This window comes from Grampus griseus, assembly GCF_964374135.1.
Source record: "Grampus griseus genome assembly, chromosome: 1".
Taxonomy (NCBI): Eukaryota; Metazoa; Chordata; class Mammalia; order Artiodactyla; family Delphinidae; genus Grampus; species Grampus griseus.
The window spans coordinates 170167081-170190661 of NC_139017.1; the positions used below are offsets into that span (position 1 = coordinate 170167081).

The 23581-nt window shown below is 57.2% G+C and overlaps 1 protein-coding gene across 6 annotated transcripts in view; it reads right to left on the reverse strand.

Annotated features, from left to right (window-relative positions):
* ARHGEF10L (Rho guanine nucleotide exchange factor 10 like) overlaps positions 1 to 23581 on the reverse strand; it is a gene marked incomplete at its 5' end in the record, with an annotated part of 146836 nt that overhangs the window by 40698 nt on the left and 82557 nt on the right. For 3 of the 6 annotated variants that reach the window (XM_082675292.1, XM_082675291.1, XM_082675295.1), the window contains 7 exons: positions 5348 to 5469; positions 14179 to 14279; positions 15625 to 15752; positions 16282 to 16397; positions 19194 to 19375; positions 19614 to 19628; positions 20995 to 21140. In XM_082675292.1, the coding sequence (XP_082531418.1) occupies positions 5348 to 5469; positions 14179 to 14279; positions 15625 to 15752; positions 16282 to 16397; positions 19194 to 19375; positions 19614 to 19628; positions 20995 to 21140 (810 nt within the window). The remainder of the gene's footprint in view (positions 1 to 5347; positions 5470 to 14178; positions 14280 to 15624; positions 15753 to 16281; positions 16398 to 19193; positions 19376 to 19613; positions 19629 to 20994; positions 21141 to 23581) is intronic. The other 3 variants (XM_082675294.1, XM_082675293.1, XM_082675296.1) reach the window with 1 other exon arrangement.

A 23581-nucleotide genomic window follows, 5' to 3' on the forward strand; every position in this document is an offset into this window, starting at 1 on the left:
GCCTTGCTGGAAACTCCAACCAGACTTAAGGAGAAGGAGGCTGAGTGGGGAGAGCTCCAAGGTGCCCCTAGGAGAAATGCAGCACCGCTGGACCTTTTGACAGGCAGGTGCTGCCCTCTGCTGGTCCTGAGGGCCCGGCCAATCCCAGCCCTGCTAGAATATTCTAATAAAGTCTCTAATGGCCATGGGTGAGGGGACCCAAAGAGGTCACCGCATCCAGCCCCCTCATTTAGGAGTTGGCAAACTTGAAGTTTGGTGGGTGGGGGGATGTGACTGGTTCAAGGTCACACAGCAAGTTAATGGCAGAGTCGGGGCTGGAATTCAGTTCCGAATCCCAGCCCAGTGCTCTTTCTGGCTGAACTCTACCCAGAGGCCAGACTGCCAGGCTGGAGACCTTGGCACTCTGGGGTACAACTTATGCCAGGCCTCCTGGGCACCCTCAGCCCCCTGTTCCCCATCACTTTGCTTCTTGGGGGGCCACATCCAGCTGGGTGCCTGGCCCTTTCTGCCACGCAGCTGCTCCTGTCCTCTCAGACGGGGAGGGGGCAACCGCAGCCCTGGCTCAGACATTTCCATGGCAACTCCAGCAGGCTGGATGTCAGCCCGGTCGACAGAGCCTGGGTCCAAGACGATGGCAAAAACTCAAACGGCTCCCTGGAGGGGCAAGGCCCTGGACCCAGAAGTCCTGTCCATGCCAGGAAGCCGACTCCCCAAAATCAAGGTGCCCCATACAGAGCGGAGGAGAGCACAGGCTGTAGAAAGGAGGCCAGCTTTGGACGCAGCCAGCGGGCTCCAGTCCAGCTCGGATGCTACCAGCTGGGTGACCCCACAAACCCGTTCTTCATGGTCATGGGGACCTTGACATCCTGTCAGGATGGCCTTGGGGACTAGAGATGGTGGACATGAAGCCCAGCAGTGGCCACTGCTTACGAGGACTTCCTGTGGGATGCGTGAGCACTCACTAAGCAGTAACACTGTCAGCAGAACACTATGGGGGAGGGGCTATTCCACATGAGCCACTGTGACACACAGTTAGGAGCCAGGGACCCACGAACAGCAATTCTGGCGGATGGAGGGTGACAGCCGGGACAGAGCCCACTTAGCTAGTGTACTGAGGCCTAGGCAAGCCTGCCGACAAGACCCTCTGCAGCTCTGGGATGCAGCCCCCAGGCCCCCAAGATGCTTGCGTGTCAAAGCTCCCCAGAGTGGGCACCCACCCCCTCCCCAAGGCCCTGTCCCCAGCCAGGCCTCTAACTGGACCTCAGCCCAAGGGAGAAGGGGTTTGCACTGAGCCCTCCCCTTCTCACCCCCCTTGCCCTCCAGGGAGAGGCTTACACCTCAGATGGAGCCCAGGTTCAAGAAGAACCTCCCAACACCTGACAGTCAGGCTATCGCAAACCCCCCAAAACAGACACCAGTGACTTTTCCTTCCTGGGGACCAAGATGTCCTCAAATATTTGCTTCCAATTCTTGAACTCCGAAGGCAGGGCACACAGCAGACAGTAAGCATTTGACAAGAATCGTATCATTTAACCCTCACTATGACCCAATCAGGGAGGCACCACGGCCACCCCAGTTTACGCACTGAAGACACAGCTGGGACGTGCAGAGCTGGGATTCAGACCCAGGGCAGGGTGGCTCCCGTGGGTGCTCTTTCCCTCCCCCAAGCAATTCCCTGATGAGTCTGAAGGCCATGGTGCAGCCCAGCATGGGGACCGGCCATCCTCAGCACCGAGAGGAGAGATGCTCTTTCCTTCAAGCCCAGCCTCCCCGCTCCCTTGAGAGAAAGAACCCAGCACACACCCCCATCTGGCTGGCAGTACAAGAGGTCTGAGCTCATCTACGCTGGGAGAGGGGTTGGAATAACAAGCCTTTCCGGGAGAACAGCCTTGGCTGCTGCTCTCGTCGGGCCAGCCGCGGAGCCCGAGTCCTGGACCCCCGGGACTGGGCCTGGGGAGAGGTGTAGGCAGGGACCCACACGCTCACATCTGTTCGCGGTAATTGGACAAGGCCCTGGAGCTCAAGGCCCTAATCCACCTGCTGCCGGCACGGAGCCGATGGGCACATGTGTCTGGTCCGGGGTGGGAGGCAGGTGCAAGCAGAGGGCACGGTGTCTTGGGGCCCAAATGGGGACATGCAGGCTCTGATAAGTCCCTCGGGAGCTCCACGGGCCCATCACTCGCGGGGATTCCCTCACAGCTCCCTTGGATCCCTCGGGGGCGGGGCGGAGGGTGGTGCTCCTCAGGAGAGGTCGGGCAGCGGGCTGGGAGGGGGCTGAGGACGTTTCCAGCCTACATGGCCCCAGCCCCATGGGCTTCACATGAGGAGACTCTGAGGCCCAAGTTCCCCCAGGGAGAGGAGGCAGATGGCTGCCCGCTCAGGTGGGCGTTTCTTGCAGGGAGGCCCCGGAGGCAGCGGCCTGTCTGTGACCCCACCACCCCGTGTGGCCTGTCAGGGCATGGGCCCGCGTCCTGTATTCCCCAGAGGCCCAAGGCCCCGGGGGGAGATGGGACAATCCATTCCCCACCCCAGAAGTCCTTCTCCACGGGATGCGCTAGGGCCAGGAGAGCCGCAGGCAGGGGCGACCTGAACCGTCCTCACCGCGAGGCCCACAGGCAACCCCCAGGAGGTAAGAGCCTCCCGTTATCAATAAATAAGGACTGAAGTCCTACAAAGGCCGGGACTGTTTGGTGGGGCGATCGCGCTGGGGCACATGCCAGCCAAGCCCCAGAGAGCGGCGGGAAGGAACAGGATCGGGCAGGGGGCAAGAAAACCCTCCTTGCCCAGCGGGCAAGTTATCACTCCTGAATCCCTTCTCTCAGCCGCAAGGAGTAGCAGCCCCTCCTCTGAGGGCAGCTGCGGGGATCAGAGTTCATCGCTGGGAAATGCCCAGAACGTAACCTGGCACAGATGCCTCTGGGAAGGGCCTGACCCCAAGTTGTCAAGACTAAAGAACTTTAAGTCATATCGCTGTTGCTGTTATTGTTGTTGTTGTTATTACGGCCACTGTCCACTGAGCACCCGCCACCAGTCAAGCTCAGTGCTGGGAACCTGACCCAGCCTCTCTCACTGAATCCCTAAATCAGGCTGTGGAACAGGAAACAGCAGCCCACGCCGCTGACACCAGCTTTCGGGAGCGCAAGCCAGATACTCAGCTCATCCGTCCTCTCCCTCAGCCTCAGCCCCCGTCTAATCTCTTACCAGTTCAGCCATTCCTACCCCAGAGCGCGGCCCCAGTGTCTGCCCACCAGGGCCGGGACCAGGGTGAGGAGAGCGGGGCACTCATCCCAGGGGCACATCTTCAGCGGGGCCCGAACACTCAGAGATATATTTTAACACAATCAAGAAAATATTTTAGCACGATTTGTTTACAATAAAAATGCAAAAAAAAAAAATCCATAGTGAACAATTACTAAGAGTTTAAATAAAGACAGGACCTGACCCTGCCTCACCCTAATGCTGGCTCTTTATTTACCAAAAAAAGCCGGAAAACCAGGGCCACAGTTTGCTGGTCTGATTTTTTTTAAGTATTGTGTGAAAATATCACTTATTTCGACCATGAGTGCCTCACTCGTCTCGCGCTAGCCCACCCCGGCCTCCAGCCTGGCCTCCTCCCCAGCCTCCACCTGCACCAAGTCCCACCCCATCTCAGCAGGACCCCAGCGCCAAGCTCTGCTCCGGGCTCTTGGTCTCCAGCCCGGCTCCCTCCGTGCCCATGGTTCACTCCCACACAAAAGCCAGAAGGATCAGATGATCCTTCCAAAATATAAACCAGATCGTGCCAGTCCCCTGCTTGGAGCCATGCTTGGCTTTCCGTTGCCAAGAATGAAATCCAAACCTGACCCAGCCTGCGAGTCCGGTGTGGCCCAGCTCACCCACCATTGGGCCTCCCCTCCCAGCTCACTGAGCTACAGCCATGCCAACTGCCCCAACCACCCCTATCATGGGCTTCTGAGTCAGTCTGTCTTGTCTTGTCAATATTTGAAATATTCTCCCCCTGGGGCCTCAAGGGGTTGGATCCTCCTCGCCATTCCGGGCTCACTTTTTTTTTTTTTTTTTTTTTTGTGGTACGCGGGCCTCCCACCGTTGTGGCCTCTCCCATTGCGGAGCACAGGCTCCGGATGCGCAGGCTCAGCGGCCATGGCTCACGGGCCCAGCCGCTCCGCGGCATGTGGGATCCTCCCGGACCGGGGCACGAACCCGCGTCCCCTGCATCGGCAGGCAGACTCTCAACCACTGCGCCACCAGGGAAGCCCCGGGGCTCACTTTAAATGCCACCTCCTCTGAGAGGCCCTCTCTGACCCCCTAACTCCGTGGCCCCATCTCTGTATCTATTATATCGGATTTATTTTCTTTATAACACACAGCACTCTTTTCTGTTTGCTTTTGTTTGCCGGGGCGGGGGGGTATTACCTGTCTCTCCTCTAGATTGAAAGTTACATGTAGGCAGGAACCTTGTATGTTTTGGTCACCACCATATTCCCAGTGTCTGGCACAGTGCCTGGCACACAGCAGGTCCTCAAAAATTATATGCAGAATGGATGAATGAATGAATTGGCATCTCACGGGTATTTTAGCTGTTTAGAGCCCCTATCTACAGCCCGGTTTGTCTCTTGGGGATTCACCTGGGCTTAGGTCCCCTCCCTGGAGCTCAGATGACCTCATCTCCTTGGGAGGGGAATGGGCAGTAACGACTCCAGGTGGAGGGGTGAGCTCAGCCGGGACATCGGGGACAGATGCCATTGGAAGTGGACATCCTTGTGGTTACAACCTGCGGCGCTGGAGTCAGCAAGGTTCCAATTCCTACAACTCACTCATCCTTACCGGCGGTGTTGTTTTCTTTAGAAAAATCACGTCACCTGTCTGAGCCTTAGCTTCCTTACCTGTGAGACAGATCTAGAAACATCTATTCATGGGGTTCTTATAAATATTAAAACAAGACAGTGACAGCAAAGCACCAAGAGGCATGATGGCTGTGGAGCCAAAGCTGACTGCCCCACGGCAGCATCATAAAGGGTGAAACCCACAAAGCCTGGCGCGGCCAGGTGGGCCTATTACAGTCTATCTTCTGAGCTGGAGTCACGCCATCAACTGATGAGATCATTGCTATTTGTTAGCTCAAAATGATGGAATTTTCTGTTCAATGACCCACAGAGGGCATCTGCCCCCTTTTCTGGGGGGGAAAGCTGACTCTGAGAACAACAAAAAGGCTCGATCAACTCCGTCAGCAAGAGGTCTAGAAGCTGAAGCTGGAAGCCAGGCCTCCCCTGCTGTGGGCACCCATGGAAACCCTGGTTGTCCCAGGAGCCACCTTCGTGGTGGGCTCAGCAAGATGCGTGCCACTCACCTGCAGGCTGAGGCCCCGGGAAGAGAAGGCGGGGATGCAGCAAGCCAGGATTGGGCACCAGAATGGGGCTTTGCTCTTCTTGTCCTCGTCCGGACACAGCCAGCCCGGCTGGTTCTCCTCCCCTGTGGCAAGAGGAAGGAGGTGGGAGGAGCTGGTCAGAGAGCGAGGACCAAGAGGACTTCCTGAAAGCCCAGGAAGCCACCGCGGGCCCCAGAGGCCTGGCCCGCATGCCCCACGGACCCAGCCAGCCGCTCCCCCAGCCCCACGCCTGCCCAGTGAGATGAAATCCAGCCTCACTCTACGGTCACAGCCATGGGTCCCAGGCTGGGAGTCGGGAAACCTGAGGCTTCAGTCCCAGCTTGCCCACCTTCTCACTGAGCAGCCTTGTGCAAATCCGCCCAACTCTGAGCCTCGATTTCTTCACCTATGAAATAGGGACGATGAAAATGCCTTCATCCTGCAGTTGCTGCGAGGATCCAGTGAAATAGCACATGTGACAGGGTTTCAAAAGGCATTAAGACACTGGGCACAGTCCAGGCCCCTGCTACCTTGACCTTATCTTCTAGAGGTGGGAGGCGGCCAAAAACAAGCAGGCGGACAAGAAGTTTTTGGATTGTGACAGCGCAGCCATGACACTTTTATACCTGTGATGACGATGGTCAAGAGGAAGACTCCCTCTCCTGCTCCCTTTAAGACCTACCCTGAAACCTAGGAGGTCACCTGCCTCCAGGTCCCCCAGTCGAGCTGGCATTGAAGCCCCTGGCAGCCTGTTAGAAGTGCACATGCTGGGCTTTCCTGGTGGCGCAGTGGTTAAGAATCCGCCTGCCAATGCAGGGGACACGGGTTGGAGCCCTGATCCGAGAAGACCCCACATGCCGTGGAGCTACTAAGCCCATGCACCACAACTACTGAGCCTGCGCTCCAGAGCCCACGAGCCACAACTACTGAAACCCGCATGCCTAGAGCCCATGTTCCGCAACAAGCGAAGCCACCGCAACGAGAAGCCCGCGCACCGCAACAAAGAGTAGCCCCCGCTCGCCGCAACTAGAGAAAGCCTGCGCACAGCAACAGACCCAATGCAGCCAAAAATAAATAAATTTATAAGTTAAAAAAAAAAAAAAGGAAGTGCACATGCTGCTCAGGCCCAAGCCAAGCCTGGACCCTGGACCCTCACCTGGAGACTGCTGCGCTCAAGAGCATCTGCTCAACCACATTTTCTGTGGAGTCTCCTTCACATGGGTCTAGGCTCCCTCACACGCCACCACCTCCAAGAAGTCCTCCCTGACCACCCTGGCTACAATGGCCCCCTTCTCTCAGAAACCACACTAAACACCCTGTCTTATTTCCCATACAGCTTTCACAATCAAAAATCATGTTTTCTGTTTCCTTGCTTACGGTCTGTCTCTATATGTCTGTAGAATGTAAGTTCAAAGCAGTAGGGATCTGGGTTGTCTTGTCCGTCACTATCTCTCTGGCACCCAGCACGCTGCCCACACATAGTAAGTGCTCAGCGAACACGGATTGAAAGAATGAACGAGTGAGCAAGTGAGTAAACCACCATCTCTCCTGAGGAACTCTCCCTGCTAAGAAGCCCATATTCTTTATACTCCATCTGATGCCTGCCCTCCAGGGATCCCATGACGGCAGGGGCAGGGCGCAGCTCAGACACGCCCAGTATGTGCCCAGGCGTCAGGCACACTCTGAGTGCTTTACATATGCTCCCTGGCTGGTTTTCACAATAACCAAGCACAGTCAGAATAACAATTTTCACCTTATAGATGATGAGACTGACAATTAAGTAAGTCACGTGCACGGCTAGATGGCAAAACCCACATGCGGACCTAGGTCTGTCTGACTGACAGGCTGAGTTCTTTGCACTAAACCAGGCAATCTTCCAGCAATCAGACCCCCAGTGACACCCCTGGGCATGAATGACCCTGGACATGGTGACACTAGACAATGAGGAGGTACTCTGCCCCGAAGAGCCAGAGGCACTGGACAGGGCACCCCAGGTGAGAGGGGCCACTTAACGCAATGACATCAAGATGAGCGGTGCCTAGAGCTTTGGAGATGGGAGGAGAGGTCACCAATCAAAGGGTCCAACAGCAGCCTTCCCCCCCCACCACACACATCTACTCAGCTACAAGGAGGGAGGGTCAGCTCAGCCCAAGGGTGCCCCGCCACCACATGGGGACCTCCTGACCAGTCTTTCTGTACTCACTACTCCCCCCTACAGTTGGTCCTCCCCACAGCAGCCAGAGCCATCCTGCTAAACTTCCCCTGGACCTCGTTGGTCCCCTGCTTAAAAATGCCTACTGAGTCCCCGACCAGTTAGAATAAAATCCAAACTCTTCCACAAGAGCTGCAAGGACCCTCCTTCCCTCTCAGCCTCATCCCTCGGCTGCAGGCTCCACCATGCTACGCTTTCCTCAGCAACTTAAACGGGACGAGCCCGGAAAGCTCCCTCTGCCTGGAAGGCTGCACTCAGCTCTCTCCAGGGCTGGCTCTGCTCCTCTGCGAGGCTTAGGTTACGCCTCCACCTTCTCGGAAAGGCCTTAACTGACCATCATCCCATCCCCCACCTCCATCACTTTCTGTCTCAGCCCCTACTGGTGTGTGTAATGGCCCTGACCACAATTTCCAGCTCTTTTACTGGCTTGTCTCTTTTTTCCTCCGTGTGTGTGTGTGTGCCCGCGCGTGCGCGAGTGCACATGTATATGTGCGTGCGTGCGTGTGCACATGTGAGTGTTTCATCGTGCTTGTGTGCCCAGAGGCTCCCCTACAACGCCCACGTTCCCTGACGGCTGAAACCTTCCACACCGTCTCCTTCTGTACCCTCCAAACCCCTCACATGGCGCTGGACACACAGCAGACCATCAACACCCTTGTGTGGCATGAACACAGTCTCTTCCTGGAGCCTCATTTTCCAGATTTGTCAAATCGGAATGATGGCCACCAAGAGCAGTCACCACCCCCAACCCCCGGCCAGCACAGAGCAACACTGCAGAAATATGGTCAACTGGGGGGGGAAACAGGAGGAACCAATCCAAGGGTACGAAGCTTTGCTTTTACAAGGTGAGTGAATCCTCGAGATTATCTGTACAGCCTATAGCTAACAATTCTGTATGACGTGCTTAAAGATTGGCTAAGAGGATAGATCTTATGTTAAGCGGGCTTATCACACACAAAAAAAATAACAATAATAAGGAAGAGGGCAGGAGGGAGCTTTTCAGAGGGTGGGTTTGTTTATGGCGTAGACTGTGGCGATGGAGTTCACAGGGGTATGCTTACCTCCAAAGCCATCAAGTTGTAATCTTGAAATATGGACAGCTCTTTGTATGTCAATCACACCGCAATAAAGGGGCTTTAAAAATGCCGTTTAGGTCTGCGTGTAGGTCACAGCAGAAAGGAGCCGGAATGCGGGGGCAGGTGCGGAGGCTCTTTGAGAAGATGAAGACATCCGCAAATGTCAGAAATTATTTTGTGAACAGCTGGCTCCGACAGAGGCTCCGGTGCCTGCCCCACCCCCTCAAGCAGTGGAGGCGCTGGACAGGGAGCTCCCTCCCTAAACGGGCCAGAGGCGTCCCTGGTGTCAGGCCCTCTGCCCCACTGAGCCCTGGAGACAGAGTCGCATGAAACCTGGTTCCTGCCACCGAGGAGGAGAGGCCATCAAGGCAAGTACAACGATGGCACGGGATGGGCATCACCAAAACAGAACGGCTGTGCGTGCCGCACTTCACAGTTTACAAAGCTCTGTCCCGCACGTCATCCCACAGCCACCAGGGCAAGTCGGAGTTCCCATCCCCGTCTACACTGGGGAAACGGAGGTCGGGGAGTCAAAGACGGGGTCCAGGAGCCAAGCAACTAACCTCTGGGGCACCTTGCACAGCGCCTGCGGCCCGGCCGTGACAGCCGAGACAAGCCCACCCGCCCTGGGGGACACCACTTCTCCTTGGCAGGAGCTCACATCACAGCCACCGCGCTGCCTCTTGGACAAGGCTCTGGGCAGTGAACAAAGATGATCGAGATTGGAGAGTCAGGCCCTGCTCTCAAGGAGCTTACAGTCACACAGACCCTCGCCTCCCCAGGAGCAGGAGCCCGAGAGAGCAGTCAAGCCCACCTGCTAGCCTGGAGCTCAGCGGGTGGAGATAAGCCCCCGTGCCCGCCCGTCACCACGTCGCCCCGAGCTCATCCCTCTCCTCTCGCCGCGCACCCACAGCCCATCAAGTCCTGACAATTTATCACTTTACGTTCCTTTAATGATCTGACCTTCTGGTTTCAGATGGTGCCTTCCCTGCCTGCGACTGGGAACGTTAAAAGAAACTGGAGTTGTTGTTCCCCATCTGCCACTGCCATTGTTCCCCTCACAAAACCAGAAGGGCTGAGACCACATGAGAAGGCTGTTACCACTGGAAATTGAAAGCCCGCTTGGGATAAGTGACATTAAGAACAGGCACCAGGGGCAAAGCTGCGGTTTCCAACTGACGTTAAGTGGGGGCTTATTTAGCATCCAGCTCTGTTTGCCAGCACCCACCGAACTCGAGAGTACTCCAGGGGGCAGTGGGAGCAGCTCCAGGGCCGGAGCCCACGTCCCCGCTCGCTCCCCCCACCCCCTGAACCCTCAGGACCACCCGCCGGCTGCAGGAAGCCGACTCTGCCAGAAGGGCCCTGCGGGGTACAGGGCTGGGCACTTAACCTCTCCTAGCCTGGGGCCTCGTCTGGAAAATGGGGGAAATAATTCCAACCATTTGGAGTTGTTGTGAGCACTGGAAAGACTATATTTAGTACCCAGTGTACACCAGGCACTCAAGGAATAGTACCCGTTACGACCACCGTCCTCACGGTTGAAAAGCTGCCGCTTACGGTGCCTGAGGTCAGACCACCCACCGCCGCTGGGCTGAGCCCACCACCTGCGCTGGCCCTGCCCTGCTTCTCCCGCCCCGCCTGCCTCCCAAACGCCTCCTGAGTCCCAGCACCGTGCCCTTCCTGCCACTGCTGCCCCGGCGGACAGTCTGGACTGCCCTTCTCTTCCTTCTTAAATCCAAGGCCCCTCTCACACTTCGCAGCACCACGGAGATGCTCCTGGCCATGGCCACAGACATGCTGGGACCTCAGCATGCATCTTATCCTGCAGAGAGAGACGCCGGGGTCCAGGGAGGCCAGGCAGTGGCCGTGATCACCCAGCTGGGGTAAAACCCAAGTCGGGCTCCTGGGCCAGTACCCTCGGTCCCCCTCCTGGAGAGCAGACCTACCACTTCCGGCCAAGGGCTTGGGCAGGTCCCTGGCTCTGGGACGGTTGAGGGCTAATGGAGATGAGAGATGAGGGTTGGAACACGTTCGGCGGCACGCAGCCTGGGCCACGCTCAGGACTCCGCAACCAGATCCGTCATAAGGTGGCACGTGAGTGTTACTGTGAGGAATGAAGGCTGGAAAACTAACCAAGCCACAGGCAGTGGGGAGAGCCAGCCAGGCCACGCCCAGCGAGGACCTGTCCCTGGGAGCGTGGGATTAGCCTGGGGCCTGCCCAGCCCTGGTCCTCCAGGGGTGGGAACCAGGAAGGCCATGGGGGGAGAGGCTGCAGGGGTCCCTGGGCCAGGGATGCAGCACTTAGAGCTGTAAGGGTTGTGGGGGGGACACGGGAAGGTAGAGCTGGAAGCCCCAATCTCCCCTTTCCCCACCCCCACCCTTGGGGCCTCCTATCTGCATCTCTTTTCTGGAGCCTTAATGAACAGAGACTAATTGGCAGAGAGAGGGGGAGGGCATCCTGGCACATGACTAAATGTCATGTGACCCCAGGCCAGTCACTTCCCCACTGTGAGATGCAGACACCCCTTTCCTAGGAGCTTCTCCGGTCTGCCAGGTGCCTTCCAGGCACCATCTCCCCATATGCTCACAAGATACCCTATGAATATCCCCATTTTCTGATGGAGAATCCAAGGCATGCAGAGGTGAAATCGTTTGCCCAAGATCTCGGAGCTGGCAAGCGGCAGAACCGGGAACTGAATCCAAGCCGTCTGGCCCCATTTCATGCAGTGCTAAGATCCCGAAATGCAACAGGGAAAAGGCCCGTGGAACTCTAGGCCAAGTTACTGAGTAAGCCTGCCCTTCTCAGGCCGCACAGCACAGCAGTGGCCACACTGGGATGTAAACTGGGTCCCCAGATTCCCCAGGACCCCTGCCCTTCCAAGGGACAGAACTGGCCCCGCCCTCTCGGATGCCAGGCACCCCCAACTCCAGCCCTCTCTTTCCCAATCTTTAGTGGATTACGATCTCAGCACGCTGGAGTCAGGGAGAGAGAAAGACGCAGAAAAAAAACAAATGAAAAGAATAACATCCTTTGTGCATAAATGTTTTTAACGGTTCTATTTCTAACGGGCCTATTTCTAATGGACTTATATTGTTTTCCTCGGCACCAGGCACTGAAGATAAAAAAAAACTGGCAAAATAGAAGAAACAGATTATTCAAGCCCCAGGGGAACCCAGGCATTCAAATAAGATTTCAAATGACTCTCTTTCGATTAAAACTTTTGCTGCAGTGAAACCATGTGGAGATAAGGCAGCCGAGTGTCTTCACAGGCCGCCAAGAACAGAGATGCTCACATCTGTAGGCTCCCCTCCCACCAGCGCCAAGGCCCACTCGGCAAAGCGTCTGGGCTTCAAACGGGAGATGCACCTGCCTTTAGCAGGTGTACAAACAGGGCTCAGGAGCTTGCCCTGGATGCACTGCTCCACAGGAAGGGGACAGAGCGGAGCGGGTGGCCCGAGGCCCAGCAGGAAGGCCACCTTAACCTTTCCTTGGCTGGAATCTCCAAAGCCCTCTGCCAGGGCCGGGGCAGCCTCTACCTAAAACCCTTCCTCCACCCTCCGCAGGCCTCCTGGTCGCCCAGAAACATCCAGCGGAGGATTGTGCGATGTCAACACCCGATCCAAGAAGGGGCTGGCGGAGCAGAAGGCTCTGATGCCGGCTCCTCCAGAGCCACAGCCTCTTCCCCGTTTCCCTCCCCAGTCTCCACATGCCTCTCTCCGAGCAGCAGCCAGAACGATCCACTTAAATAGAAATCAGTTCACACCGCTGTCCAGTTCTCTCAGCTCTGCAACCCACAGCCCCACGCGTCAAGAAAGAGCTCCACGCACCTCACCCTGGCTTTCTGGAAAACCTGCTCCCCGCTTCCACCTGTTTCTCCCCACCCCCCACCATTCACCAACTCTGGCTACCTCAGGACCTTTGCACTTGCTGTTCCAAAGCCTGGATCGCTTTACCCAGACCTCTGCACAGCTTCAGACGTCACCTCCTCAGAGGCCCTCCTTGACAGCAGTCCCGGCCCCCAGGCTCGGTGTCAGCCACGCATCCAGCTCTACCCCCTCACAGCACCAACCCCTCCCTGTTGATTTGTTCCTCATGTAAATCTCTGCCTGCCCCTCATAAACTGTAAGTTCCTTGAGAACAGGGACCTTTCTGTTTTTGTTATTGTTCTTTTCCCCTATGCCTAAAATTACTGTAGAGATTCAATAAATAGTTTGTTTTGTTTTGTTTTATTTTGTTTTTTTGCGGTACGCAGGCCTCTCACTGTTGCGGCCTCTCCCATTGCGGAGCACAGGCTCCGGATGCGCAGGCTCAGCGGCCATGGCTCACGGGCCCAGCCGCTCCGCAGCATGTGGGATCTTCCCGGACCGGGGCACGAATCTGTGTCCCCTACATCGGCAGGCGGACTCTCAACCACTGCGCCACCAGGGAAGCCCAATAAATAGCTTTTTAATTGATGAAAGCCATTGACGAAGGTCCTGACTCCTTTCCAGAAATGTTTTAAAATCTATCGGAAATACATATTTATCTAGATAAAGATCACGCCAGAAATAAAAACAAACAAAACCCCAGAAATCACTGCTATTGACTGGAATCGGCAAATGGGAATTCTAGCAGGTCACAGCAAATAATGGTCCTGATCGGCAAGAAACTAGGCCTTTTGCCAATTCAAAAAAAGCACGAAGTAATTATAATTTAATGAATGTGGTTTGGCAGACAGAAGCCCACTAACTTGAGGAAGCAGAATGGACAGGGGTTGAGAGTGGGTTCTGGGAGCCGACTGCCCAGGTTCTGAACTCCTCCCTGCTGTGTGACCTCAGGCAAGCCACTGCACCTCTCTGGGCCTCAGAATCCTCAGCTGTACAAAGGGATTCACAACAGACTTTCCTCGTAGAGTTATTGTGAACGTGAAATGAAAGAGATGTGTGTAAAATGCTTAGAAAAATGCTTGCCACACAGGAAGCACTCTATAAATAGAAATACCCCTTATTTATCTGTACTATTATTAGGGGGTGCATAGGAGAAAAGAATTATAAAGAGGCCTTTGTTTGAGAATCGTTTAGTCTAACCTGCATCATTCTCTATGTAACAGTTTTATTGAGATATACTTCAGTTACCATAAAACCCACCCCTTTAAAGAGTACATCTCACTGGTTTCTAGTATATTCGCAGACTTGGGCAACCATCACCACTATCTAATCTGAGAACATTTTCATCACTCTCACCAAAAAAAAAACTTTAGTGGTGACTCTCCACTCCCTCCTCCTCCCAGGCCCCTGGCAACTACTAATTTACTTTCTGTCAACTCCCACCATTTTACAGATGGGGAAACTGAGGCTCGGAGAGGGGAAGTGACGTGTCCAAGGTCACGAAGCAGAGCCTCTGGCCCCAGTTGTTTCTCTGCTGCACCATCGCCCTCCACTCAGAAGCCTCCCTGCCCCCCAAGACTGGACGACGCCCTCTGACTCACATATACACTCCCCAGACCTCCCCTCTCCGCACTCCTGACCCCCGGGGCTTTACTCACGGAGTCCGATCTTGGCCAAGTGCAACCTGTTGACCCAGGAGATCTTGCTCAGGGGGTTGGGGGTGATGAAGACCACCATGAAGCTGATGGGGCGGCCGGACCTGCGGTGAGAGGGCAGGAGCATGAGTGCTGGAACGGGGCCTGGCTCACCCGGGAGGTACGCAGCTCTTCCCCCCAACCACCAGCCCTGGAGATAGAGCGAGGTCTGTGCAGAGCACCAAAGCATGGCCAGAGAGGCCAGTGGCCTGGCAAAGCCTCAGCCCCCTGGGGGAGGACTGCCTCCACTCACCACAGCCCCGGGGAGGGGGCAGGTAACTCCCCCGAGCGACCAGGCTGCGACCCCCAGCCCGGCCCAGGCATCCCAGCGTGGGTGCCTAGCAAGGCCATGGGGGATCTAGCGCTCCGCAGGCTGCGACTCGAGAGACCCTCCAGGGCCCCACCTGGTCAGGGCTCCACAGGCCTCATCAGACACCTGCACACGCCTGACCCGGAGCCTCTGACTCGGGCCTGTTCCCAGCACCTGGCACAGGGCACTTTCTTGGTAAATGTCTCCTGAACGGACACATGAATGAATGAAAAAATGAATGAATGGCAGTATGTACAGGCTTGGGGTGGCCAGAGGTCACTGTTGTCACCACACTGTCATCTCACCTTAGAGCAGCGGAAGCCCCTTCATTGTTCTCCGGGGCCCATTTCCCCGCTGTGAGCCATCCCAGCCCCCGGGAGGTGGACAGGAAGGTGAGGCAGGGGCGCAGAGAAGGGGAGAGAGCCGCTCCGCAGGCCACTGTGAGCCACTGTGCGAGGGCACCCAGAAGGTTCCAGGCTGCTGACCCTCAGACTCCAGTCCTGGGCCTCGCATCCTGGCTCCCGGACCTGCCTCAGACCACAGCGCCCCAGTCTCCCCTTCCCTGCAGCCACTGTGCTTGTAACACTGTCCCCGCCCAACCGAGAGGTCAAAACCTGGGCTCTGAGCCCCTCACTGCGCCAGCCTAGGCTTCGGAGTCAGACTCCTCAGAACGCAGCTCTGCCACCTACTTCTGAGCCTCGCCTCCCTCCTCTGTAGAGTGGGGATCAGACAGATCGCCTTCCCCATCTCTGCGTCAATTCCACAAACGTCAGCTGTGGGTCGACCGAGCGTGAGCTCCTGCGGGAGCATTTGCGGGGAGGCTGGGCCCGTGAGAGCAGACCCAGGGCCTGGCCCCAGGGGACTGCACAGTCTACCAACCGCTGGCAGGGTGTCCCAGTAGCCTAACGGAGGACAGGCTCACCCCAGGTACAGATAGGTCGTTCGTTCATTCATTCATTCATTTGACCACGAGCACCTTGCTCTGTGTCAAATGCTTTGCCGGGCACGGCCCACGATGCGTGTACGCCCACGCCCACCCCCGCAGTGCTGGCAAGCAGGCTGGTCCCGACGGCCCTCTCCAAGGCCCCCCTTCCTCTCACTTGTCGGGTTTCCCGGGAAGCAGGAGCCTGAGGCGGCACTTGTTGGCCGAGTGGATCTCCTCCTCCTTCACCCGCATAAGCCTCTGCAGGGCCAGGCACCAGTCTTGAGCCACGGTCATGTTCAGGTTCTAGGGTCAAGGAGGCCAAGGAGGTCACCATACAGCCCTCTGGCTCCCCGAAAGCCACCCCAGATCCCACAGCAGTCGGGGCCCCAAGGGGAGAGGAGCCGGGGGTCAGTGCGGGAGCTCGACCTGGGCGGCTCACTCGGCCATAAGCTGTGGGGGGATGCCGACTCCCCGGGCTCCAGGCCTTGGTTCAGACCTTCCCCCCTCCATGGCACCCATCCTTTGAGAGGGACACACCCTCCCAGCCAGCTTCCTCTCCAGCCTGGGACGAGGCTCGGGAAGGAGCTGCAGGACAGACCAGACACTGAGCAGAGAACGGAAAAAAAAAAAAAAAAAGTGCCCATAGCCGGGCCCTGCTCAACTCGAACCAGAGCTTCAACCCGAACCGGAGGCCGCGCACCAGACTTCCAGGTAGCGACAGGAGCTTCAGACAGTACCGCTGCTAGTGGGAGCCCAGAGGCCAGGGCACATCGGGGGACCGGGCGGGAGAGGAGCCCACCCACACTTTCCTGCCGAGGCCGGTGCTGGGTACCTGGTAGGTGCCGTGCAGCGTGCTGACAAGGAGGGTGATCTGCTCCACCACAGCCAGGTCCTTCTGCAGGTCCTGCAGCTCCTGGAAGAGGCGCGGGGGCCCGAGGTACACCTTATCTGGGCAGAGAGAGACCCTACTCAGCCTCAGGGGTGGGGAAGGCACCACCAAGGGCCCAAGCAGGTACTCACTGCAAAAAAGAAGAGCTGTCGCCCTGGAGATGTGGCACTAGAGATACAGAAGGAAATGTACCAGGCTCTTGTCTACTAGTGGGGACAAATCCAATCACGGGTAAAGTCTAGCGCCTAGGATCTGGGCCACTCTCAGTCTATACAAAGGGTCACAGGAGACCAGAAGACTGAGAACCAACTGTGCCCATGAGAGGCGAGGAGACTTCACAGGCCCAGGAGAGCCGTGGGCACTGCCAAAAAAGCAAAACCGCAGGTGCAAAGGCACTGTGGCATAAGGAAGCCCAGGAACAGTAAGTTGTTCAAAGATGTACTAAGAACCTACTATATGGCAGGTTCTAGTCTACATGTTGGAGAGACAGCTGCAAATGAGACAGACAGGGTCCCTGTTCTTGTGGAGCTTATGACCTGGTCAGGGTCAGGGAGGAGTCAATTAACAACTGCAGATGGTGGGAGGTACTGGGGAGAAAGATATCGGGGTGATAGGACAGAGATGGGATGGGGGCTGAGGGTGCCCTGATCTCTGGTGATGATACAAATGCAGTGTCGGGGACGTGGAGGGAGGGCAGCAAGAGACAGAGCGGGAGGGCCCAGCGGGACTGGATGGGAGGTCCCTGAATGCCAGGCTAGGGAATTCGGGCTGTGTCCTCTATACCATGGTTACTCAAGCTGAGATCTTACAGAATCCCAGCGAGGGGCGGAGGCATGTAATTTGGATTTGCATCGAGATGATTCTCTAAAAATCAGATGCACATCTTCAGTCACCTGGATACAATGGCTTTAAAGCCACAGGCTGCTGCATGGTACCAGGGTTTCCGTGGACTTTGGTACCACGTGATGGTCACCAGGTAATGAACACAGAGCAAGGTGGGCGTGGGCGGTAAGAGATACGCTCACACCAAACCAAGGGCAAAGGAGGGCTCTGCAGCGCCCCAAACGGCGTGAGCTGGTGGGAAATGGAGATCACCGTGAGGCACTCTGGGGTACAGGTGCAGAGAACTCAGAAGGACCTGCCCCATAAGAGGACCACGTCTATGTTGAGAGCAGTTTGGTGCCAACGAAACAACATCACCCATCACATTAAATGAATGCCGTTACCTGAGTTTTATTATTTTGTAGCATCATTTTTATTCCACTTGTGATTCTGTTTTGGTTTTATGGTTGTTCAAGGGATAAAGCATAAGGAGTTTATTATACCTAGTCTTATACTTGCACATATTTGAATAACAATATAATAAAAAACCATTCAAGGCCACCTGGGGTTCAACAAGGATTTCTTTTTTCCTCTTTCAAGGGGGTCTGGCAGCCTAGTACTCTACTTTGAGAAATGTGGCCACAGATACCACAGTGGCTGAAGGAGCACTGCCAGAGCAAGAGCCTGAAGGGTGGGGGGAGAGTGGAGTGGAGCCAGGGCTAACGGCACCGCTGAGGGGGGCAGATGGGCCAGGAGCCCCTCCCAGGGGGCTTCTGTGAACAGAGAGCCAGGAACACAACACAGCCTCCCATGCCTCCCAGGCCTGGGGAGGGGGACACAGCAGCTGAAGTGGGCGCAGCCTTCCGAGGACGCGAGTGTGTGGTGAGTCCCTCCCTCAGAGCCACCTCCCAGGTCAGGGATGGACAGAGCTGGTCAGTGGGGAGGGGTGACAGCCAAGTGCCTTCCCGCTGGCCATGCAGTTACGTCCTTCGTTCATTCAACTAATGTCTATTTACACCCACCACATACCAGGCTCTGGAGGGCTACGGTCACACCAAGGGAAAAGACAAGATGGAAACCAGACCATCACCATAGAGGTGAAAACACACCCGGGCCTTGGGAACACTGGACGGGGACCTGGCAAGTCCAAAGGAATCAGGAAGGGCTTCTCTAAGGAAGTGTCACCTGAGCTAAGATGAGTAGGGGCAGATAGACAAAAACAGGATGGCAGGAGAACACTCTGGAGAAGGGCAGAGGCCGGGAGAACGCCCTGGGGCAGGAGGGGGCTCAACCCCCCAGGAACGGAGAGGTCAGGGCAGCCAAGCCCAGGGAGTGAAGGAGCAGGGAGGGCTGAGGTGGGGCGGCAGGTGGGCCCCCAGGACGGGAGTGTGGGCCCGGGCGAGAACCTGGGACTTCACCCTGAGAGCAGTGGGAAGCCACCGGCGGATTTCAGGTGGAGGGTGACACACAGCTCTGACACGCATTTTGAAAAGTCGGCCTGGGGAGGGTAGAGGATGGGACGGGACAGGACAGGAAGGGGCAAAGGGGAGGGAAGGGCAGCACCAGGAAGTTCCCACCACAGCACTGCGGAGATGGAGAGGACGGGGCGCACGGGGGAGCCTGCCACCCCGAGTTCTCACTGTCCTTGTTGTCCTGGGCCCTGAGGGTTTCAGGGACAGGGTGAGTGTCACCGGGGCCCCTCACTGAATAGACGGGGGAACCGAGGTCCCACATGGAAGCAAGCAATGGCCAGGCAGGCACTGGAGGTCACCCTTTCTGATCCAAGGTCACTGTGTGTGCACACATGCGCGTGCACGTGTGTGTGCACGCTCGCCAGGGTGTACAGGACTGGGGTGGGCAGGGGCTGTGAGGGGTGACTGCGTGCAGCATGCATTTGCACACTCAGGTAGGGATGTGGGTGTGTGTTTGTGTACAGTTATGTACAGCAGGAAAAGTCTCTGGGCCAAGTGCCCGCGGGCCTGGGGGCCGAGCCCGGGCAGGTGCTCCCAGGGCAGTGTCGGGCAGGTACTCACTCTGGGCCTGGCCCGCAGCCGAGGCCTTCTTGGCGCCGGCGTGCTGGATGAGTACGTTGTCCTTGTCATAGGAGCTGCCCTCCTGGCCCACCTCCATCACCTGCACCTGGGGCAGCGCCGTGTTCCACTTCACCACATACTTGGGCCCCAGGGGCACCAGGCTGCTGATCTCCAGCTGGCCCCTGCCAGGAAGAGAGGACACGGCCCTGGAGAGCCCGCAGCACCCAGCCCCAGGGCCAGCCAGAGCCGCTCCTCAGCAGGTCAGCTCAGCCAGGCACCTCACAGCCCAAGCACAAGCCCTCAGGTCAAAACCAAGCCAGGCGGAGCAGGGAACGGAGGAAGGGGCAGAAGCATCAGGGCATCCAGGCCCCAGCCCCATATCCAGAATCACACGCCCACCCCAAGCCTTGGCGCCCCTACCTGTGGTTGGCAGGCCTGAGGAAAAAGACAAGAAGGGTCGTTATCGTTACAGAGTGGTTTCCGTAAAAACCACTGCAGCCGCTGAGACCCCCCGGGGGTCGGCCACTGGGCTGGGCCAGGTGTGGGCAGAGCGGACCACACGGAGGGCCTTCTCCCTGGAGTGGGCACTGGTCTTCCGTCACCTATTCCCACAGTGGCCCTGCTAGGAAGCCTGTACTATTCCAGGAGAGGATACTGATGCTCAGACAGGTCACGTGACTCACCCCAAGTCACCCAAGATGAACCCCTAAAAGTGATCCACTAACACCCTCATCACACTTTCACGCCATGCTAGGCTCCAAGCAACAGGAGGGCAGAGAGGGTGTAGGTCAGATCCCTGGCACCTGCACAGAGTCCAGGATATAAACGGGACCTAAAAATTATAGTGCTTGGGCTTCCCTGGTGGCGCAGCGGTTGAGAGTCCGCCTGTCGATGCAGGGGACGCGGGTTCGTGCCCCGGTCCGGGAAGATCCCACATGCCGTGCAGCGGCTGGGCCCGTGAGCCATGGCCGCTGAGCCTGCGCGTCCGGAGCCTGTGCTCCGCAACGGGAGAGGCCACAACAGTGAGAGGCCCGCGTACCGCAAAAAAAAAAAAAAATTATAGTGCTTGAATGAGGGAAGGAGGGAATGAACGAAGGTGGGAGCCCCAGTAAAGAGTTCACGCAACCCAGCTGCAGGCGCGCGTGGCCCCAGGCAGTGTGGGCCCAGAACGCGAGATCTTCACGTTTCTAAGAGAAGCCAGATGTCTCAACCTTTGTGTGAACTCCCCGTAGGAGCCAAACACAGGGTTTCCAGAGGCCACGAGTTTGCAGACTCTGGTCTAAAGAACCACCCTCTCCCCACTGCGGGGCTCCAGCTCCAATCCCGACTCCAGGCAGCACCTGGCAGCCCGCCTCTGGGCATTTCTACAACCTCTGACCCAGAACCGGGAAACCAGGCTCCTGCAGGGAGTTGGGGGAAAGGCAAAGACTCGTGCTGAGAAACACGCAGATCCGGCCGGAGGAAAATCTATTTGACTTAAAGCAGCAGGGATTTGGGATCTGGGCTGGGAACAGGGAAGAATCTCTTGAATTTCAAAGTGGTCAAAACTCAGCAGACTGTTCAGTTCCGACGGCAGAGTTCCAGAACAGTCCACCCTGTGCAACAGACAGCTGTTTGCCCTCAGTGACCTCTGCAGGTGCTTCCTAGCTCTGGGGACCAGGGACAGAGCGGGCACAAAGGGATAGAAGAGGAAGTCGGGACGTTGGAGGCCTCCGATGAGCTCACGCAGGACCCCAGCCATGACGGACTGGGACATGACAGGAGGGGTCCCCAGGGAGTGGCAACAGCCAGGTCTGCTTACTTGAAGTTGATGTTGGCGCAGACCAGCATGTCGCTGAGCAGGAAGACCCTGCGCTCCTTGGACTTGATCAGCTGCCCGCGGTCACCGTACACGGTCTCCGTCAGTGTCTCACACAGGAGCAGCTGACGCTGGCCTGAGGTCAAAAGCTGGGGGGAGGGGACAGAGCAAGGTCAACACCAACATCGTACACGGGCTGCTCCACAGACATCGCTGTGCCAAAGACCCAGGATTCTCCCTCCACATACAAAGGGGACCACAGCTGGGAGAGGTGGAGGATGAGACAGGGCCACACCCTCCATCCCCGGGGGAAAAGAGGCACTGACCACCCACCGGCCCCAGCAGCCAGCACCCCTGCTCAGGTGAGCCAGCCACTGCCAGCGGCACAGCTCCAGAGCCGCAGACCCGTGCTCTGACCTTGGTTCCCGGAGCGCCCGCTGTGAAGCCCTCTGGCAGGCGCCATGTCACCTCTCCACACCTCAGCTTTCTCAGCTGTCAAGTGGGCGATACCTCTACTGCTCACATCACCAAGGCAACGTGTGACCGGACCTGGCTACATGATCCGCAGAGCCCAGCAGAGGAGGACAACCCGCTGCTCGCTCAGAATTATTAAGAATTTCAAGGGCTTCCCTGGTGGCGCAGTGGTTGAGAGTCCGCCTGCTGATGCAGGGGACACGGGTTCGTGCCCCGGTCCGGGAAGATCCCACATGCCGCGGAGCAGCTGGGCCCATGAGCCATGGCCACTGAGCCTGTGCGTCCGGAGCCTGTGCTCCGCAACGGGAGAGGCCACAACAGTGAGGCCCGCGTACCGCAAAAAAAAAAGAATTTCAAGATGGAAATGGCAGAGCATTAAGCCAAACGTGGGGCCCTTCTGAGCGCCCACCCTGGTGACGGCACAGGCCACACACCCAAGGAGCCGGCCCTGCGACGAGACACCCCACAGATGGCCACTGTCCCCACTGCTGCCACTGTTCGTGTGGCCTCAAGCAGGGAGACTCCTGGCCTGAAAGTAGGTCCCATTCGTCACCCTGACCTATTGAACAACCTCAGCTACTGGCCTCGTGGAAGGCCTCGTGTGGGGCTGGGACAGATCTGCTGGTCGACAAGGCAACCCTCTGACAAGGCTGAAGGCCTTCAAGCCTCCAGCATCCGAACAGGCGTCTGCCCATCTCAGGCTGGATTCCAAGAATGCTGCCAGCCCCGGACCACCATCAGACCCGGAGACCCGCTGGGAAAACGTCTCTTTACTAACTAAGGATTTTGCTGAGGAGGAAAAGGAGTATTCAGCAAAATTCCTTCCCAAAGCCCGTGATTCTGATGACAACAGCTAGCGCCCCTCCGCCCCATCCTCACAAGGGAAAGGGCGGGTCATCCCCAAACCTCTCCTGGACAGAACGCCCTTCTGTTCTGTGAAGAGCGGGGTCTCTCCAGGCGACACGAAAGCCCGAGTGACACCACACGCCACTAAAGAGTCCACCTCTCATTTAATCGCCTCAAGCACGCTGAGGCCTCCCCACTCCTGGACAAGGGGACGGAGATTCCAAAAGTAAAGAGACTTGCTGAGACCCAGTGCCGGTTGAGCGGCAGGGCAGGACAGAGCCAGGCCACACACGCTGTTCCCAGCACCCGGCAGCCAGCCACACACCCTCTGGCTCCTGACTGGGGGTTAGAGGAGTCAGAGAAAGCCCGCTGCTCCCAACACACACAAAAAGTCTCAGGGTGCCCCAGGGATACCCCCATGATTGCTAAGACTGGGCTCCCCCAGCCCACAGCTTCCACCAGCAAGCTGACTGCCAGCTCGTGTAGACACAGCTGGGACCCTGAAGACAGCAGGCCCCTCAGAAGACGGCCAAGTGTGCCGTGACCCTTTTCCTCAGGAGAGAGGAAAGTCCCCTGGCTTCCGACAACCATCCTCCTGCCACTTAAGCAGATTAAAAACAAGAAAGACAACAGAAAACTCGGGTGTTGCACAAGCAGCCCCCTGCAGTCGCGTCCTGAGCAGGCACATTTTGAAACAGCCGACACCGTTGCACTTCGGGCACACCCAGTTTCGTTTCCACTTCTCTGTGGGTGATGGGTGGCAAGAGGGAAATCACTGCACTGGCCTCAGAACTGGCCGAGACTGCCTCAGGGGGGCCCTGGCAGGGGAAGGCGTGGTGTGCGGCCACCATCACTCTCTCCACGACACCATCCCACACGCATCCGACACACCCACTTGACAGGTGGGGAAACTGAGGCCTGGGGCTGTCAGTTCCTCGCCCAACACCCAACAGGTCCCCCTGACCTCCAGCCAGTGACCACTGCTCCTCACAGCCCGGGTTCCCCCCAGCGGACAGAGCAGAAGGGAACAGACAGCTCTTCCCAGAGCAAGTGCTAAGGAAAAGGGTTTCCTTCTGCCGAGTGATCTCACAAGTGTGTGAGCCAAAGCGAGAGAAACCCTCTTGGTTACAGGAAAGGAGATAAAGACAGAAGAAGATACTTCCCAAGTGCAGAGACCATCAAACACTAGCACGGTGGCCATGGCTGGGCTAAGGTCTTTTTAACCCGAGAGACATTTCAAAATAGAAGGCTTGGGACTTCCATGGTGGTC